Source organism: Strongylocentrotus purpuratus, unplaced genomic scaffold (genome assembly GCF_000002235.5).
Source record: "Strongylocentrotus purpuratus isolate Spur 01 unplaced genomic scaffold, Spur_5.0 spur5_scaffold_1, whole genome shotgun sequence".
NCBI classification, from domain to species: domain Eukaryota; kingdom Metazoa; phylum Echinodermata; class Echinoidea; order Camarodonta; family Strongylocentrotidae; genus Strongylocentrotus; species Strongylocentrotus purpuratus.
The window spans coordinates 31,657,528-31,678,061 of record NW_022145594.1 but is presented as its reverse complement, the minus strand read 5'-3'; the positions used below and the strand labels follow the sequence as shown (position 1 = coordinate 31,678,061).

The 20,534-nt window shown below is 35.3% G+C and overlaps 1 protein-coding gene across 2 annotated transcripts in view; it reads left to right on the top strand.

Moving 5' to 3' along the window:
- LOC100892245 (limbic system-associated membrane protein) overlaps positions 1-16,396 on the top strand; it is a 46,334-nt gene extending 29,938 nt beyond the window's left edge. For both annotated transcript variants that reach the window (XM_030978060.1, XM_011668223.2), the window contains 7 exons: positions 9,379-9,501; positions 9,942-10,098; positions 12,626-12,726; positions 13,260-13,417; positions 14,133-14,337; positions 15,453-15,506; positions 16,115-16,396. In XM_030978060.1, the coding sequence (XP_030833920.1) occupies positions 9,379-9,501; positions 9,942-10,098; positions 12,626-12,726; positions 13,260-13,417; positions 14,133-14,337; positions 15,453-15,506; positions 16,115-16,236 (920 nt within the window). In that variant the 3' untranslated portion in view covers positions 16,237-16,396. The remainder of the gene's footprint in view (positions 1-9,378; positions 9,502-9,941; positions 10,099-12,625; positions 12,727-13,259; positions 13,418-14,132; positions 14,338-15,452; positions 15,507-16,114) is intronic.
- Positions 16,397-20,534: the final 4,138 nt, after the last annotated feature.

Genomic DNA, 20,534 nt, shown 5'->3' with positions numbered 1-20,534 from the left:
TAGCTCCATCCCTCTTTCCCCTCCGACTGCCCCCTCCTTTGTCTTACTCTCTCTTTCCCCCTTCCCCCTCAACGGTCAAAGTCCCTTGTATCAATATGTAGTCCAGTACTGAGATAGAGCAGTTAGTTAGCAAAACGAGACACAGAGCATATATCATTATTTTGGGAGCAGTTGGGTCTAGATTCTAGAACATCTAAAACCATTGTGGAACAGTATATGTTTCAGAAGTATTTTGGTTTACTTTGAGGTACTTTGAGAAGGTCTAACTCCAAGCATATCCCATTCAATTTACGATTCACATGTCCAGTAGTTCTCAATTCATTCACTTAATCATGTCGAATTGAAAGTCCATTTCAAAATGTTCGAAGAGACGATGCAAAGTATGTCCATTTAATTTGTTTTAATTACATGATATTAATTATACCTCACTGTTAATTGTCCGAATGAATGTCATTGGAAGAATTATCATTGTAGATCAGTTAATTCGTTGAAGCCATTTCAGCGAAAGGATTCTTTTGGGTATTTGTAAGTAGAGTCTGTGCATGGTCACAGCATAATCAAAGTGAGGGCTTGTAGATTCGACTCTGTTTTAAATTCTTCTTTAAAACATCGAATTTAGGAAAAGGTCAACACCTAACTTATTCTGAAGAGTTCCAATCGATCAATGTGCTGATATCAAACGCAAAGACATCTTCCGATCTTTCAGATCATTTTTAATTCAAAGGTTGAGGCAAAACCAGTGTCCAGTAATTATCTATACTGATTCATAGAGACTCATCGATATGAGCGCGTGGTCACCCTAGCTTATCAGTTAATTATTGGTAATTAAACTTTCACTTGTTCGTAATCATTCATTCATAAACCAAACCAGAGGGAGTGGGTGTTTTGCAAAGACTAAGATAGACTTTAAGTTCGACTTAAATATGACAGGCCATACATGGCACTGGTTGCTCTCAACATTGGTCTCTCAATTATGATCTTTAGATATTTTTTTCTCTTCAATAATGAACTATCAAATAAGCTAAATTATGTAGATGTGTGATCATGATTTGTACATCCATTGGAAGACCATTGCCAGTAAATGGTGAAAGCGAACAGTGGCACGAACAGCCTGCCATGGTTAAGTCCAACTTAAAGTCAATCTTAGTCTTTCTAAAACACCCCCTGTTCCAAGAAAAATTCCCACCAGACAATGTCACATAAGAGAGGCCCTGGTTAATAATATTCGAGACATGCTTTATTTTGAAACATTGAAGTAATAAAACAAATGTAAATTAAATAAGATGTACTACATTTGTGTTTAGATGAAAACGGAGGGGAAATAGGGTTTGCGGACATGCAGAGAGATTTTTGTTTTATATAAAACGAAAAGTATACTAGCTGTAATCAAAGTTACGTTTTTAACCGCAAGTTGTCCGATTTCTGCCATTAATATATGCAGAAAATGAGTGTTACAAGTGAAAATTTCTTCCGTATAGATTGGTATAAACTTGAAGAGAAGCTTTTCTGAACTTTGTTAAGGCGTATCTGCCATAGTTTACAGGAGGGATTAGACTGCCCTGCAAGGTCACTGGACAGGTGGTTATCTCATCAACTCAGCTCTCAGTTAACATAAGAAAAAGAGGATCATGGGGGACCAATGGTCACCGATTAGGCATGGTTTGTTATATAGAGGGCGCAAGTAGCTACAAGTAGTGCAGTGGGCCTTTAAGGTACCAACTTTGTTAAGGTACTAATTTATCCCTGGGTGGAGAGTGTGAATGTCTTACCAAAGACCATTTAGTGTTGGGCTGGAATTCGAATCCCGTACCTTGTGATCCACAAGACCGTGGACTTATCCACTAGACCACAACACCTCTACGAGCAACCTCTTATGGGATTCCATGGGGCGTATTTATTTTCTCTGGAAGTGCAAATACAGCATGTCCTTCTACATCCACGCGGCGCCAATATCATATCCTTTGGAACCAGAAAGGCGTTACTAATATCATTTTAAACATAGTTAACGACCTTATAGCTCCATGCCGTAGCGCAAATGCACGCTGATATGGTGAATACGAAAGATGAAATAGTGATCCTAATTCCGAAATATAAAAAATAGGAATTTCTTGCTTCAAATGTTTGTGATTCCGAAAAAACACACAACACAAATCTTTGTGTCATTTTCGGACTGTTTATGCACATGTTAGAATTCATCGTAATTATGAAACATTTTATTTTCGGAGTAACGAATCTTCAGAATAACGAGTCTTTGGAATGATGAACTTTTAAGAAAACGACATGTAATCCTTTTTTCACCAGTGCAATTCCTTCACGGCAAGCTCGTTTATGAATTCAACCCCTTCGAATTACAGCCTCATCGTATAAGAAGATAATAATATAACACGAAGGGATGACGAAAGATGAAAGGGGGTTAAAAAATCACATAGTGATTTGTCTATGTGAAGTGCCCGCGTGTGAAGTGGGTGGCATCTAATGATTAGTTGGGCATTGCGCTAAGATGGTGCTCAATCCCTGATAATAGATGATCTTTCAGAGGCGGCTTGAATAATAGATCCCGTGGCTTAAATGATGCGCGGGTCTGATGACAGCTTTGCATATTGCAACAACACGAAGTAGGCAAGTTCAAGGAAAAAAAATTAAAGTTAGAATATGGCATCATCTCTAAACAAAAATATAAAAAATTAACACCACGGCAAGAGTAATATTAGTTATTCGTCTTGAATGTAGAAGGTGTAATAGTATTTTAGTAGTATTCTTAGAATTAGTAGTAGTAGTAGTAGACTAGTAGTAGTAGTAGTAGAAGTAGTAGTAGTAGTAGTAGTAGAAGTAGTACCAGCAATAGTTGTAGCAACAGTAGCATGGGTAGTAGTACACGTAGTAGGAGCAGTAGTAGTAGAAGAGGTAGTATTAGTAGTAGTTGTAGTAGTAGTAGTAGTAGTAGTAGTAGTAGTAGTAAATATAGTAGCAGCCTGGGTACTAGTTAGATTGTAAGTCTAAATAAGAACGTATATAGCTGAGCATGGTAATATTTCTCAAAGTGAAATCAAAGAAATGAGAAAGGCAATTCTTCCTTCAATGAACCACCGTAACCGATCTTCTTTCTTTCTGTGAAACTGTCTAGCAAACCTTCATTAAGTTTCAAAGGAGTTTAAGATATACATGTATATGTACTAGTTTATGAATCCTTTAAAAGTGTTTTGATGGTTGTTGGCTCTCGTAAATATAATTCTCCGTTCCCTAGCCCTTTGGGATATTTGCAAAGAGGCCGGCGTATCGTAATATAATCATTTATTTATATTCCTTCATAAAATATAAAACAAATATTCATATATATATATATATATATATATATATATATAACACAACTGGTTGTGTGGTTACAGAAAATGCGGCTTGGCATTTTTTTCAAAGAAAAAATACCTTCAGGTATGTGTGTGTGTGTGTGTGTGTGTGTGTTTGAGTTCAGGTTCAAATTTGTAGTTTATTGTGATGCAGACACTTTATATGTTTTTACGTTTTGTTAGTGTCTGGATAATATTCTGGGAAACGTTTATCATAGCATGATTAAATATGAAGTGTAAAACAAATTTTGATGCACAAAAAACATGTATTACTTTTCCACTAAAGTCCTGATGAACTTAAATTTCAATTCATTGTTCTTCAAGGCTGCAATTTAATCGATATATACTCCCATACAATATAAATGAAATATAAAAAACTAGAATCAAGATATTGTGGAAATTAAACTTTATATGTGAACAGATGAAATACCAAGTTAGAAACAAAGTGGGTTATTATTATTACATATTGCGAAAAAGGTGTTAAGGAACTTTAGATTCGTCAGACATCGATTGATTGTTTAGGCGTGCATTAGCCAAGCTAGAGCTAAATGTCTACAATAGAGCGGGCCCAGCGGTTATTGATTTTCAAGTCATGCCTTTGTTTGAACTAAATAATTCCTATTGTAATTTACTATTGGAACAGACACGGTAAATCACATACGTGTTTGCACAAGCAATTCTTATTAGAATTCATAGGGCGTTTTTGAAAAAAGACGTTTGGTCTTCGTAAGGATCACTCAAGGTTGTTAAAATAAGGGAGTTTATAGATACAATCTGCGCATGGGCAGATAAAGGTCATTTGTACCAAAATGGTAAACCCACAGAGATGAATACTGGATATGCGCTCATGAAAGTCATGTAACATTATTCATTTATGCACCAACGGTACATTCTATGATACGCAGGTGGAAGTATTCTTTTCAAGAGGTCAAACAAAAGGTATTCATGAAGCACATCTAGATGCTCAAAGTTGAACTTCTCCATGTGTAAAAGATCTGTGGATAATTGGGGTCATTTGTACCATGTGCCTTCTGTAAACTCCCTTATTGTCATGTTCATACTTTTTCTTTTTGGTGATTAGATAACGAGTAAGTATTAAAGAATAGGGTTATATTTAGTGAACATCATCAGCGATCCTCTCTGCTTATCAATTGAATCTAATTTATACAGATAGGCAAATCAACGAACATAATGTTAAAACATAGGCCTAAACACAAAAATAAGTATATTATACTAATGCATATTATATATATTATCAATTCCATTTGACATCTTAATGAACATTGTGGCAGATTAGCCTAGTGCTAAATAAGTTGTTCAATAAAGTCTACTAATATCTTTATGACACCCTCCAGAAATATATACACCAACTCGTAATCTTCGTTCAGCAACCGACACATGTAAACTTGTCATTCCCAGATCTAGACTCTCAGCAGCTGAAAAAAAAACGTTTTGCAGTAGATGCATCAAAGACTTGAAACATCATCCCTCTTTCCATAAGGGAAATTACCTGTCTTGCCACCTTCAAAAGATCCCCCAAACTTACCTTTTCCCCCAATGATCTATGTGATGTACTTCCTGTACTGTATATTTTTGTCCTCTTTTCATATATTTGTATTTGTAAGCGCTATGGTACTTATTGTTTTTTAGCGCTCCTAAATATTCGATAATATTACATTATATTATATTTTTATTATTACTACTGCACTACTGTAAGATGTACTAACCAATACATAAAATAGGTTACGTTGATTTTTCAACGGGGGGGGGGGGGGGGGGGGGGGGACATTAACGGTTCTAGAGGGGGGGGGGGGGATTTCTTAACCTCCGCCATCAACAAAAAAGTCTCCATTATAACTTACTCTGAGCAGTAGATCCATGCTTCGAGAGAGGCACAAGTAGAAAATGTATGCAAGAACCACTAAGCCAATGGAATCCTCGATGGCCCGATCTGATAGCACTATAGAAACACCAACCGAGGGACCACACGTGTTTTACAGATGTAATATATTTTCGTATGGCTGCGAACGAACCTATCTAGTTTCATACCGCAGTTATTCACGAAGAATAATACATTTTCCAGGTTTGTAAGGGACAAAACAAAACCACTTGCTAAACCGTAAACCTTAACAGGAAACTTATGAATATTTCATGAGAGCTTGTAGTTAGTGTAATAACAATTTGAGGTGGCTATTTCATCGTTTTGAATCCCTTTTCAATTACCTATAATGGATGGTTAAAGCTCGGGGATTATTTTCAATCTGCAAAATTTAAATCCTTGGTGACGGTCTTGAACTTCTTTAATGTACTTGATGTAAGGAAAAGGAGAAAAGAGGGCAGAGTTAAGGAGGTTGAGAAAAAAAAAACAGTTATTGTTTTCTACGAATTACAGCAAATAACGCCTCGTATAGGGCATATAATACATGGATTACAATGTCACACTTGGGATACCACAAATTTAATGCCAACTCTCTCCATCCGTTTTTTGCCAGCCTAGGGTACCTAGGCAAAATTCTGACAAATCGAACAATGAGTATGAGGACCAGAATAAGAGTATTGAATTGTTACATATACCCAGTACTTATGTATGGTAGTGAAACGGGGACTTTAGCCTCTGATACTAAAAAAGCGTTTGGAAAGTTGCGAAATGTGGTTCTTAAGAAGAATGATGAAAATCCCCTGGACTGACAGAGTTAGTAATGAGGAAATTCTTACACGAGCTGGAGTGCAAAGGAAAATGATACGTGAGATGTTGATTAGGCAGTTGAAGTTCATGGGTTACATTACACGTAAAGAAGGCCTAGAAAATCTTGCTTTGACAGGGAAAATTGTGGGAAGAAGGAGTAGGGGAAGGAGGATACTTTGGATGGACAGTCTGCAGAAATTGTTGGAAGAGAGAGGAGTGAAAGAACTGGGAGTGGTACTAATACAGAAGACCGAGGGTTGTGGAACAGCATGATCGCCAAAGTCAATCGATATGGCACTTAGAGAGAGAGAGAGAGAGAGAGAGAGAGGGTACTTTAGAAATTCTAGAATATCAGAGGAATAAGTTTTTTTTCTTCAATTTTGTAATCGTCATCATGTTTAAAATGTCTTTAACCTAAATTGTGCTAGAACATTTCATTGTTATTACAACTACAACAACAACAACAACGAGGTTAACAAAAAAATATAAAATCATGGATCCGACATTAAAATCTCTGTAGATAAAGATATTTTACAATCAATTTCAATGGTTTAATAACGATATCTTTTTAGTTCGTGCATGCTATTATATTTGTTCTTTATTTCTCTCAATATAATGCGTTATCGGTATCTTCATCTGTAACACGTTGGAAACTTTCCTAAACTAGAAGGAACATTAATAAAATGTTCCAATGAAGACAGAGTGTCGTTATTGAGCCTAACATAATAGCCCCGCATAGCGTTAACAGGTACTGTATGCAACACATATTAAGTTAAGACGGATGAGGGAAAAGTGTTCCCTCATTATAGCACTTGCTAATGATTGTGTTGGAGACTGAAGTCATAAACGACACAAGCGAGAGTACTATTGTATCTTCTATTCTTCACATCATAAACACAGCTGCTTCCTATGAACACCTGATTCTGAATATAAATTGACGATAAAGCATTGACTAAGAGATTCGTTCACACTGCCAATGATTCGTGGCATATAATCCTTAGCGCTTGGCACTGCACACCACCATGTAACTTATATTAACGCGCAACTGAGCCATGGTGTTTTCTTGGTGACCCAACCAGTAGCGTCAATCTTTTTTGATGTGTGTGCGTGTAGGTGAGTGTGTGTGTTCATGTGCGTGCGTGTGTGTTTGTGTGTGAGTGGCGGTAACTCACAGCATTGGGCCCAGGATTCACTTTAATAACTCCGTTAACGTAAGAAATTAACGCGGAGCTATTGTTGAAGTAGCAAACGTCGTACTATCTTCTTCACCGCAGAACGTTAGGACGCTTCGTCCGTAAAATACTACTGCACTGTGCACCACATACCCATTTAGACATCAGTGATAGGAATTAGCAATGTGAACGCACCGGAGGCAAAGTGCCTCCTCAAAAAACTATGAATAAATGATGGTTTTAGTTGACACCATCACGGCGGTGCGCACTCCCCACGAGCGTTATAAAGCGTATTGTCGCGACGACATGCTTACAGCAGCGGAAAGCCGTTTATCAGTGAGACAACATAAAATTGGCAACCTTAAAGAGAGAGATGAATTCTCTTAAAGGTGAAATAATATATTGCGAGCTTTCTTATGCTTTTCATGAAAATGTTGAAGTCGATTATTATTGAGAAAATATGGAATTAGCAACCTTAAAGCGAGGATCGACTTCTGTTAACCCATAGCAGTTATGTATTTCCACTCTTTCAATGATTAAGATTACAACAAAAGGCCGATATGAACACGAAAAATATTCATAATTATAAATTTTACTCTGCGTTGCCAATTTAGAGATTTCAATCACTATTATTCATGAATGGCACAATGTACTGCAACATAAATGGACTGTGGATCAAAATATGAAAATTAATCGTTACTAAAACTGACACAACACTGCTGCAGCTATGGGTCTAAGATGAAAGAGTATTTTGTGAACATTGTCACGTCTCTTAAGTCATTACTGAAGGAGTTTTTATCAGTGAGATAACATACAATTTGGCAAACAAAGGGGAAAGATGAGTTGTGTTGAAGGTAGTAAAATATTTCGTTAGCTTTCGTATGCTTTTTATATCATCAATAAAGCAGTTTACCAGTGAGGCAATATGAAACTGGCAGTCTAAAAAGAAAAGATTTACAGTGTTCTATATAACAGCTCGGAGCTTTCTAAAGATCGAAATCAATCAGTATTTTTTCTCAAATTGGCAACAATGATTTGTATTATCCAATTTTTCTTAGTTTAAATCGAAAATGTATATAAGATAATACAGTGGATGTGAATGGAAATGATAACAACAAATAGAAACCCAGTAAAAAAATTGTTTGATTTTTTTACACGGAAATAGTGATTATAGATTTCATTGTGCGTTGCCAATTTAGAGACTTCAGTAATTATTTTTAATTAACCCGCTCCTTTTCTTGAATGGTACGATGCACTGCAACTTATAGGGATAGTAAAATGACAGTAAATCAAAAGATAACAATAAAACATAATTTTACATTACTGTCTCGTGTGTGATATTCATGTTTTTATCCGGAGAGGTGACGCGCCCGGAGACCGTTGACAGTGAAACCGGCATGGGTTGCATACATATTGGCCACGAGGAACGTATTATGTTTCAGACGTATTTTAGTCACGTCTGATGTACACAAGTACAGATTAGCCCATCAGCATTCTGAAATGGATATGGAGAATGAACTTGAGAGGGATATATAGAGAGAAGGAGAGAGAGAGAGAGAGTCATAGCAAATGAATCACATTTAGTAAATGGATCACATATGAGTAATTTTGATTAATATACAGGTCTTGATAAATTTGGTTTTAATAAGGAAGGAAGTCAAGGTCAGTGGTTTTAAAAACCTGTTACATAAATGTAGCATTCTGCATTATCCCATCAATTATGATTTTCATCTTAAATTAAATATTGATATTATTATCATCATTATTATCATTATGATGATTATGATTATCATTAATATTATTGTTATTATTATCAATGGTTTTTTTAATTATTGAAATTATTGTAATTATCATCATATTCATGATAGTTATTATCATTGTTATTGTTATTATTATTATCATTATTATTATTATATTATTATTAAAATTATCATTATAAATTTATGTTAATCATTATAATTGTTAGTGTTATAGTCATTGGAATTATTGTTATTATTGTTGCTATTATTATTATTATTACTATTATCATAGAAATCAGTGTTGTTATTATCCTTATTATCATAATCGTTATCATTATTATTCATTAGGACTATTTGGTTAATACTATCATCATCATCACTTTCATTATCATTATTTCCATTAACACGTTCCTTCTTTTTTCTTTTTTTTTGTACAGGTGACAACATAACTCTAGTGAATATCTCCCGCGAGCAGAGTGGTCAGTATGTATGTGACGCAGAGAATGGGGTCTCAGGTCGTGACCCACCAGACAGCAGGGTCATAGATGTCGTCGTTCAGTGTACGTCATTTCCGGTTTTATTTCGAAGCATTAAAATTTAAAAAAATTGCTGAGATATGTTATACATTGAATAAAAGTTTTAGGCTATTAACTCGTTTCCAATATTACAAACAATTACCTAGTAGAGATTGAAATTTGTTATTGAAAAAATTAGGATAGGCCTAATTATCAAAGATTAATAAGACAATATGGGTTCGCCAATTTTCTCCTTTTTTCTCAACTATTTATATAATTTTTTCTTTTCGAATTCAAATCTACCCCTATTATTTCAACCATCTGAGAAAAATATTTAGTATAATTTACCTAAAATATTCTTAATGACTTATTATGCCTTGAATATGTCATCTACATTTGGATAATTAGGAGATTTCTAAAATTCTAACAGCAATGAAAGTTATTCAATCTCAGTCCGTCTTAATTTCCCGCCTTTTTCCCCACAGATGCTCCAGAAGTGAGGACGCTTTCACCAGACATACGCGTGGGTGAAGGGAAGTATCTTCTGCTCCAGTGCAACGTTAATGCCGTACCTAAAGCCAGGTTTTACTGGATGAAAGACAACCGAAACCTGACCCTCACGTCACAGAGTTCAGATAACAGGTAGACTTCGGCGGGCTGTGTCCATACGATACTTTTTTAATCTCTTTTAAAACGCGATTTGTTAATCATTTCGTTGTCGTGCAGATTAAAATCTTGTCGCGTTTCTTAGCACGGAGAGGTATCTCCCCTCGTATGAACAGTAACATGTAATATGCTGTCCGTTCTACTAGCCTACCACCCTCTCCATGATCGCTAATACTTTTAATTAACTTTTTGCGACTCCTCCTGGAATGTATTAATCTTAGATTGAAAGTCGATTTCTTAAAAGTTCTTTGTGATCGTGTTCCTTTAGAGTTACTTGAATGTCCCATTTGCAGGCTAAACAAATGAAAAGGTTACATTTCAAAGGCATTTGAAAGACACTACTGATTTAGGACTTCCCTCAAAACGAAAGGGCTTGAAAATGACTCTTTTGTGGGAAAATAACGACCATTAGTTGTCGAATCGACATAAGTGATTGCAACTACCAAAGTAATAGTCTGATTTTCAGACCCTTTTACCTCAGACCCTTTTACTGAATGGTTGTACGTTTTGTGCTGCACGAAGATTCTATCAATTGAGTTTTGGCCATTACAAGCAGTGGGTCATGTACGTGTTACAGCTCACTGTGTTATTACCAGAGAAAAAGATGTCAGTCAGTTACTCATTAGTGTCTGACAGTGAAGTGTAGAAGGTAAACGATTTTCCTTGCATAATTCAAATACTAGGATACTGCTATCATGTTTAAATTTCACAGATAGGACATACATGAAATAATCATAATTCCTACAAATTTTTAACATAATTTGATGTTGGCTGTAAAAGGGACATAATATCTTTCAGTGCAATTTCACTGTCTGGTCCATTTTACGTTGTATTGTGACGTCCTGAGAAAAATTCATTTGTATGAACGGCGAAACGCGAGATAACAGAAATAATAATGTGTGAGGATTTGAAATCGTTTAGGGTATTTTTTATACTAAACTAAATTACTCATGAAGCCAAATGAATTTTAAAAGATCTTTTAATTATGAACCATATGTTACTTAAGTGTAGTATACTGTGAGGTTAAGATATATCGTTCAATTTTAAAGGATCACATTTAAAAGCCACGGTGAAAAGGATGATCTGCGCGTTACACACAAAGGGTATGTTTATTTTAATTAGCCAAATGTTAATGATTTCTTTATCTGCTTTTGCTAACTGAGAGGTCTAGCCATATCGCACATTGTTTTCTTCCTCATTTTCAGTCTTTACAGTCAGGCATTTCTGATTGATTGAAATCTATTCTGCGATCACTATTCATGCGTCCGTTTCTATATTCTTCTTGGACTCACATATCCCCAGCTAAATCAAAAGAAACTGAATTTAATTCCACCACCACTTTTCATGTTCCCTTTTCCTTCACGATCACCACTTCAATTTGATGTGTCATTTTTGTGCATGGTTTGACGTACTAACTCATTGTTTGTATCTAAACATAGTCTTGATACTAACACAGTTCTATTGCTGTTTCAGTGTAACTAACCCCTTTCTCCAACACCTTGGTCTCGTTTCTTCCGCTGTCCCCGTTTCCACTAACACAATCGAGCAGGATACCTTTGCTTTGTTATGAGAACTTTACTAGGCAAGTAGCAGGAGAACATTACGTCACCACCCCGTACTCCTGTGTATAGAGAGGCCTATTTGTATTCATGCCTTGCATTGACAGCCTGCATGATGGACAAGCGAATGACCTTTTTTGAAGAAAAAAAATGATATCCTTTGTCGCTTTGCGTCTTTTTGTGCCCTATAAATTTTTCATTTAATTCCCTTACCGTTGTACGAATTATTTAGTTCTTTCGTGAATGACAAAAACAAAAGAAAATAATGTTTGTGATATAAACGCCGACATGTTTATTTGTTATCAATGCATCGAGCCTGCTAATGAACATAGGTGTTCCTATTATTTTTTTCCAATTTTTATTTCTTATTTCTCATTGGATAATACAATTTGTTCTTATAATACTCCGTGCTCTGGCTTTTTTTCACTTCACAATCTATCATGCACACAAGCACACTAAATTACTCAATATTGTAGCTTTTCATTAAATATTCTTATAATATAGTCTAAGTTTGAATATCAGAATGCATCTGATTCTGAATAAAAATCATCCTAAAAAAGACTTTTACCTAAATTAAAAAAAACTCAAAAACTGTTGTAACAGAATAATGATAGTGGTAATTGATTCTGTCAATTGAGACAGCATAAACGTTAATTACTTAAATGACAATTTTCTTAATCATCTCTCCACAAATCATGATTTTGGAGAAGGATGATGGTAGAATAAAAATACTTAATTCTCTCTCTTCCTTTCGTCTGTCTTATTGGTGTACACGTCTGCGTGCATGCATTTGCTTTCAATGTATCCATGTACTAACAAAACCATGCTCAGTCAGTTGCATTTATGTATGTGTCGCATCATTTTTAGGTAACAATCAACATTCCGCCATTTTGTGTAGTATCGATTTCTCCGATAGAACGATCACGTAGCAATTTTTCCCACAGACTCGTCATTATATCCCTGGATCCGCGGCGTGACTACGGTAACTACACGTGCGTGGCATACAACCGGCTCGGTTCATCCAACACAACTATTCAAGTCAGTGGTAAGTTGCTTTGTTTCATCCGGTATAGTCCTACATTTTATTGATCTCATGCATAAGTTCCGATGAACTTTAACCCTAACCATAACACCAACACTTACGCCTACCTCTCAGCTTAATTATAGTTGTAACTCTAAACCAAACATAAAATTACTGAGAAGATCCTGTATTGTAACCGAAATGAGGATGATGATGAAGAAGACGCGAAAGAGGAGGAGGAGGAGGAGGAAGACGAAGAATATGACGAAGAAGAAGCACACACACACATCCACACACGCACACACACATACAACACACAAATAATAATTTTACACTGATGGACTTTTAAATCGTTAATCAGACGAGAGAAAAAAATCACACTCTTTACATGAGACAGAACAATATCAGCTGTTAACATCTCCTCGAAACCGTGAGATGTCTCGGAAGAAAATTGCCTTGAAATATATAGCCTACGCCCCCAACATACTATTATTCTAAACCATTAGAATTTCTTAATGACACTTCTTCTTAAATTACATACCCTTTCTCATCTAAAGGACGCCCTCTGGCCCCACAAGTCACTAGCAGTTTATATGGCACTCGGCGTCACATCTATACATTACGATGGACCCCTGGAGCTAATCTTCAAGAGGCACTTCAGGACACCATTGAGATTGAGGCTTACGATATCTACTACAGGAAGACATGGATAGAGGTAACACTTTAAAGAGACATAGTTATGGGTTCTAATGGTGAAATCAACACCATCCGAGTTTTCACCTGATAACAGACGTTATTAAGACGTTATTGATCACCTAGAGGGGCTTGTATTTGTTTATAACCAACAGGTCTTATGTAATGATCTGCAGTTTCCAACAATCGCCCCATAAGAAAAAGTCATCACCATAAATGTTCCCTCATTCGAAGGCTCTTCGAGATACTGCAAGGTTTTTTTTCTTTTGGGGACAGCCCGTTCGCTCTGGTGTCAGCGAAAGATGTGATACTGCAAATGAAAAATACCGGCCATTTTCTATTTCCGATATCGTGCCACCATGTTGGGTTGGATGACATTTGCTACTGCGGCAATTGCTCTGCGGTCAATGTCCTACACTAATTTAATCCTTAACTTCAACCCTGAATCAGACACTCTACCTAATCTGGCAAAAGCTAAAACTAAAATAAAACCCAATTGCAACCCTTACCCTAAACCTATAAAAAGTCGACGAAATAAAGCCTTGAGCAATTGCCGCCGGAACAAACATCGCATCACTCCAAGACTATCGCCATTTCGATCGCTATTTCTGATAGTCTTATAGGGAAAATTTCTTTACGATAAAATGACGCATAATGTGCATATAGATTCAGCGTTTTTCTATTCTGATGTCACAATAGGCATCATGATGTATTTATTTTTTTCTTCAACTTTTTAGGATGTCGAAGGCAAAAGCCGAGTTAGATTCTATCCCGAGCAACCTTTAGCCGACACTATCTACCCTCGCCCTGATGCCTGGTCGGCCCAACAAACTTTCGTCCTCCGTGACCTCTCAGACGACAGCACATATGAAGGTCAAATCTGTCCCAGGAACATGTACGGCACAGGGGACTGCGCGGACTTCCAGTTCAAAACTAGACTTGGTGAGACCATGGACTTCCTTTGAAAGCACCACCTATCTCATTAAAATATTTCTCTTTATAAGTATAATTAATCTTTAACGGTAGGCCCATTTTTCCGACAGATTACGATATGACCAACACCATCAATGTCTGCACAATTAACTTGTAGTGTTTCTCTATAAATAGTCTTGCTAACTATCAATTTACCATGAAGGACTTCATCAATAGCTCATCGCAGGAAATGTGATCTTAAGTAACTTCCAGGCAGTTTCCGAAAAACATGTAATACGTTTACTTAGGAAAAGTCCGACTTCAAATACTCTTGCATGCAGGATGTTGTATTTATATTGTATTTCTTTGTACAATTGTTAATAGTTCATATAATGTTGCCCTTTTAAGTTTGTTCATATACAGATTAGAATATTTGGTATATTAAAAGAACTCTGGACATTGTTTCGAACATCATCCCCACCATGTTCATTTCAATATGAATTATACTAGACACTTAAAGATAAAGTCAAGTTCTTTTATGCGACTGAATTGTAAAAGAAATGGGGTGGAATCGATCAGAAAAAGTTGATCATGTAGCATACAAGTATTTGTGTGTACTGTAAGGTTGTGGAGTCATAAAAATGGAGTCAAGAAATTTGGCCCAGTCTTGGTAAAAGTAACAAGCATTGTACACAAAAAGATGTATATGGGACTTCAGAAACATGTGGACTAAAAATCGGGCCTCATTTTTAAGCTGTTACTTGTCATATTTAGAATATGAAGGCATTTGAAGAGCCATGCTTTTCGAGAAATATTTTTTTCTGATGTTCTTCCATACTTGCATAATGATTACGCTCACAAATTATTTTTCACCTCTCCCCAGAACTCAACCTTTTCTGCAACGATACTATTTTTTGTTTTGTTTTGAGCAACTTCAAACGGCTGAGATTTAGTAATCATAATGAAGTGCTTGCAATTCTTTATTAATTTAAATGTATTTATTTGTTTTTTTTAAATAAATTAAATGTCATCGTTATGATTTTCTGAAATGAAAACAACTCGACCTAATGGCCGACTAAATTTGAATTCGACTGCTAGTAAACAATATTGAGCAATATGTTGTTTCTTTTTATTTGTTTGAACAGAGGATATTGTTACCACCATTCCACCAGAAGCAAGACAAACGATACCCGACGCAGGTAAGGAACAATACGAAAAAACTTTTCTCTTTCCTTCTTCTTAAAGACAGCTATCCGTCAGTTCTTACGGTAAATTTGACACCATTCGTAACAGGTGTTATGAATCACCGGGAGTGGTACACGTTTTTAAGACCGACGTGTCTTGTTATTCACTGCACCCACCATAAAAAGCCTCATGAGGTTAGTTCACCATCACAAAGTGTAATTTCTTGGTGGAACATTTCTAATTACAATCATAAATATCTTGATAGTCAGACAGGCGATCGGCTTGTAAAAGACATCGGATTCCTGACTGACCTAGAGGTGTATTATTGTGATTGCAGCATGAACTAAACCCATGATTTTTTTAAAGAATCTGTGACAAAGATACCCAATCCCTCTAAGGTCCCTCGCCCAATTCTGTAATGTTTAACTATGACAAGACGCGAAGCTGTTTACATTATTATGGAAATAGGAAGTTTGTATATAACACAAAGATATTTCATATTTTTATCCGAAAAATGTTAAATGAATAAAATTATTTTATTATTAAAGGTAACCTTTCCGATAAGTCATATGGATATTGTTTTCGTTTCGTTGTATTAATGTTTCCCCTTTTCTTGTCACAGATAAATCCGGGTTATGGACGGCCAAAGCTGACCAATGGCGATCAAGAGCAAATGTAATGGCGCCCTCATTTGTCCTAGCTCTAAGCGCTTCCTTCGTCTCGTTGCGTCTGTGCTACCATTAGGAAAGTGTGACTTTTCCCAACTGTAATAAAGAGAAGGTTGAGTTCCGGTAAAGAGTGAAAAATATTGATATTCTTTTTATATCAGTCTGGAAGAATTTCAAAGAAAATGTCCCACAGAAAGGATTGCTCTTCAATTGCCCTCATAATCAAAAGATGACTAGAGAAAGCTGAAATGTTACATTCCACGTGTATAGGTGTGTAGTCCCATAAACACATTTCTGTGCAAAGTGCATGTCATTGTCAGTAAGATTGAGTCAATTTCCTGTCCGATGATTTCATAACTTCACAGTACACATCAATTCCGTGTAAAAAAAAAATAAACCAACTATTAAAAATTGTGTCCAGAAGTTTCTTTCATAATTTCATCTCATGACCAGAACTCAACCCCATCTTTAAGACCCGTTTGAGGAGAAAAGAAGCTGGGATTTTGAAATAACAACTTCGAGAATTTCTCTCCGACAGCTTTGTGACTTTTCGATCTGATGTATTAAAACATAAGTGCAAAAGATAACCCGCCTATAGTTGGAAGTGCAAATATTGCAATATTTTGCTGCAAGAGAATGTTCTGTTTATACCGATGATTGCCAGAGAGAGCAGACATAGAGGGAAAAAAAGGGTCCGAAGTTATAAAAAGTAACCACCTTTCGACATAATAATACAAGGAGAGTTATGTCTTAGAGTAATACGTGTAAATGATTGTTGAAGATGCCTTATAGAAATGTCTGTGCCAATTGCTAGCTTACACAGGCATCATGGATGTTAAGCTTTTTTGAGGTCATTGTTAAAATAAAATGAGAGTTATTTAACAATAAAAAATAACAACATTTGAAACATTAATCTAGGAGGGGAGCGAACGGGACACCGATTTAATCAAAGCGCAATGGAAATTTATCATAGAGTTTGTGGGAGCGTTTTCTACAATATCAATAATTTCATGAATACTTAACAATTTGATTTTAGACAAATTTACGCTGATTAGCGTATTACTCTTTCGAAGTACGTCTTAATATGGAATTAGAGTAAAACTCGATTATAGAAGCGAAATTCGCATAATAAATATCGTATAAATATTCAGACTGTACTTATATTTGCAAATTTCTAACAAAACATCATGGACAAAGGCCTAAATAACTAACCGGATACAAGTGTGTGTGGGCGGTTATGTCCGTGCGTTAAATAGTATGTTTAACTTTTTTCTTTTTTAAACTATTGGGACGTTTTACACGAGGAAGTCGGTTTATCTGAAGTTGCATATAATAGGATAACATGAAAGAATTGTTATGGATTAAAAAGTACAGACTTGGCTGGTACCTGATCATAACATTGTAGCATGGATGATTTTTCATTGAACACTACGCGCTCCTTGTACATATGATATTGCCGTACGCTTTATTTTCTACCAAAATGAAAATGGAGATGCGGAAAAGTATCTTTTTTGCTACGTTAATGGAAATATGTAAATATGATTACTATACAAATATGCACCTGTAATTGTAGTTTGCAAAATGTCAAGACATGTATATATTCGCAATCAAAGTTTTAGTCTACACTGTGATGAAACAAGCTATTTCACAAATGTATTTGTACGTATTTGTATATAACTATATATGATGTTAAATATTATGATTAAAGCAAAGCTAGAATTATGTATTTGCCTAGAAGCATGGTTCCAAAGAATATCCTATTACCAATATGCACTTATTATAATATAGTATAGATTATTTAAAGGAATTTTTTGGACGAAAATGTGCACATGCATCGCATTTGACACGTTTTGTGCCAAGTGCGATTATTCCCGTTCAAAAAGGCCTTTAAACAAGGAAAGCGCAGTTTATACTTTTAGAAATGACAGAACTGCTAGTTTTGAGACATTTGTGTTCGGTGTATACACTGTATACCTTATACATCAAGGAATGAGATAGTTGAAAAATGACATTTGATTGTAAGAAGTTCCTTAGTTCTTAGGTAAATACGACTTGGTTTGGGCCCTGATAGGATCGTTTTTCTTTCTAGTGGGTAACACTTTGTGTAATCTACCAATACGAAGTCATGTTATTTCACTAACTAAGCTTGGTTATTCATATCTTCATATATATTAAGAAGATTTATTGAATTTAAAGCAACCGTTGTATAATTGCAAACAAATAGAAGCAACTTCAAAGTTTTGTTTAGTCGATAGGTAACTATTGAACTGTTTATCATGATCATAAATGTAGTCCTAGTCCTTTCTTTTAATAAATCGCATGTTAGAATAATCTTAAATTTAACCTGCGTCTCAATTTTACCCTTAGCCTTAGTATCTCTGGTCAAAACTTAGGCCGAAGAGCAAATAGGATCGCCTTAGCCCATTATCTTTATTTATAACAAAATGTTATAGTAGTTATGTATTCATCACTCACGTTTTGGTTTATCATTTTCGATAGTCAAACAAGAAAGGCAGACAATATATTGCAATGCATTCCTTTTATATGTTGTTATCTGCTCTCCGTTTATGTTATCCACGTAGGATATTTAGATATGTGTAGAGTTTAGGCCTACCAAAGAGTAACAAGGAGGAGAAGACGACGACGACGAAGAAGGAGAAGATGATGAAAAAGAAGAAGAAGTAGGAGGAGGAGGAGAAGAAGAAGGAGAAGAGGGGAAGGAAAATGAGAATAACAAGAAGAAGACAATAAAGAAGAAGAGGAAGAAAAGAAGACGACGATGAAGAATAATAAGAAGATAAAGAAGAGAAAGAAAAAGTCAAAGACTAAAAAAGGATAAAGAAGAAGACGGTAGTGATGAGATGGAGAAGTTGATAAGAAATAAGATCTTGTTGGATTCGTCATTTCAGCTGGCTCATCTCTTGAGCGTTAATACTACTCATAGCACGAATATTACAATCTAAAATATTATATCAATTTTCACTTCATTGCTAGCGAAATGGATTATTTATAATGTAATTCATGATATTTTGTGAAATGCGTTGTTTTTGTTATATTCTTGGTATATTAAAATCATACCTGATAATTTGATGTACAGTTTTCATTATTGCGTCTCTAGTTGCCTCATACGAGAAATCCCTGAGGAATATGACAATTATTTTAAAATTTCGTAAAAGTTGGGTATTGAACAATATGTTTATATACATACAATGACAGATTTTGAATATCAACACTCTGTTCTCTCATGTGCGCTGTTTATAGTCATTCCAAAATATTTACAAAATTAGCTATATTAATTCACGCCAAAATATCTAAAACAATAAGAATCTTTATTCATATAAACTAAGTAGGCAGATGTTAGCTTGGGTAATTATGGTTTACACATGTTTTTGAACTGAAACTATTAAATGAAATATACAAATATGGCATATTTCTCTGTTTACCGCAATTGAATATGCCTTCTCCTTTTCAATAAAACTGTTCAGTGCATTTAGTGTTTAATTATTTCAAATCTTAGAAGTAAGATTTTAATATGCGAGAAAAAAAATACTCTTTACCTGTTTACATGTATATAAAAGAATCTGACGCAAAAATCTTTATCAATTTCTTTATAATCTTTATTAAAAACATGGTGTTAATATTGCGTTGATACACATATCAAGTTTAATATATATTATTTAACTGCGAAACAATTTGGTAGACAAAGAATGTACAGGAACAAAGAATATGTACAGTACCTCCTAAGAACTAAATGGTATACTGCATGCTCTCATAAATCATCTTCATTTACACGATCTCAACTTTTTTTGAAAAATCAACTCAAGGGCAATTTTAATAGTCTATTGTGTGTTCCATAGAAATCAGATTACGTTATACGTCATTGTCATGTTTCCACAGTTCAATAGGGGACGTAAGAGGCCACTTAAGTTGCCTTATTGGGTGATTTGTTTAAAGGTGTTGCTTTCGTGCTACATGTCACTTAATTACAAATAATCTTATTTGCATTATGTCGTAAAGTCAATGATTAAAATAATGTACCACGGTGATCTCCAAGTTTTTTAATGTACTAACAAAAATTCAGTTACTAACCCCACCATTGACCACCCAATCACTACATTCGATTATAGTGATCAATGCGCACGCACGCCGAGTAGCCGAGAAGCCTGTTTCAAATCGGGCAAAGCTAGTTTCCATGCAATCGAAACCGGGATGACCAGATTAAACTTTAAAAAAAGCAGAAACACGAAGTTGCAAACCATCCAGAGACTCCTAATAAATTGCGTTACTTATTAATTAATTATTTCATTACAAATCTTTATTCTCAGTTTTCTTATGAAGACTATAACTGATTTTCTTATAAAATTGAAGATATTT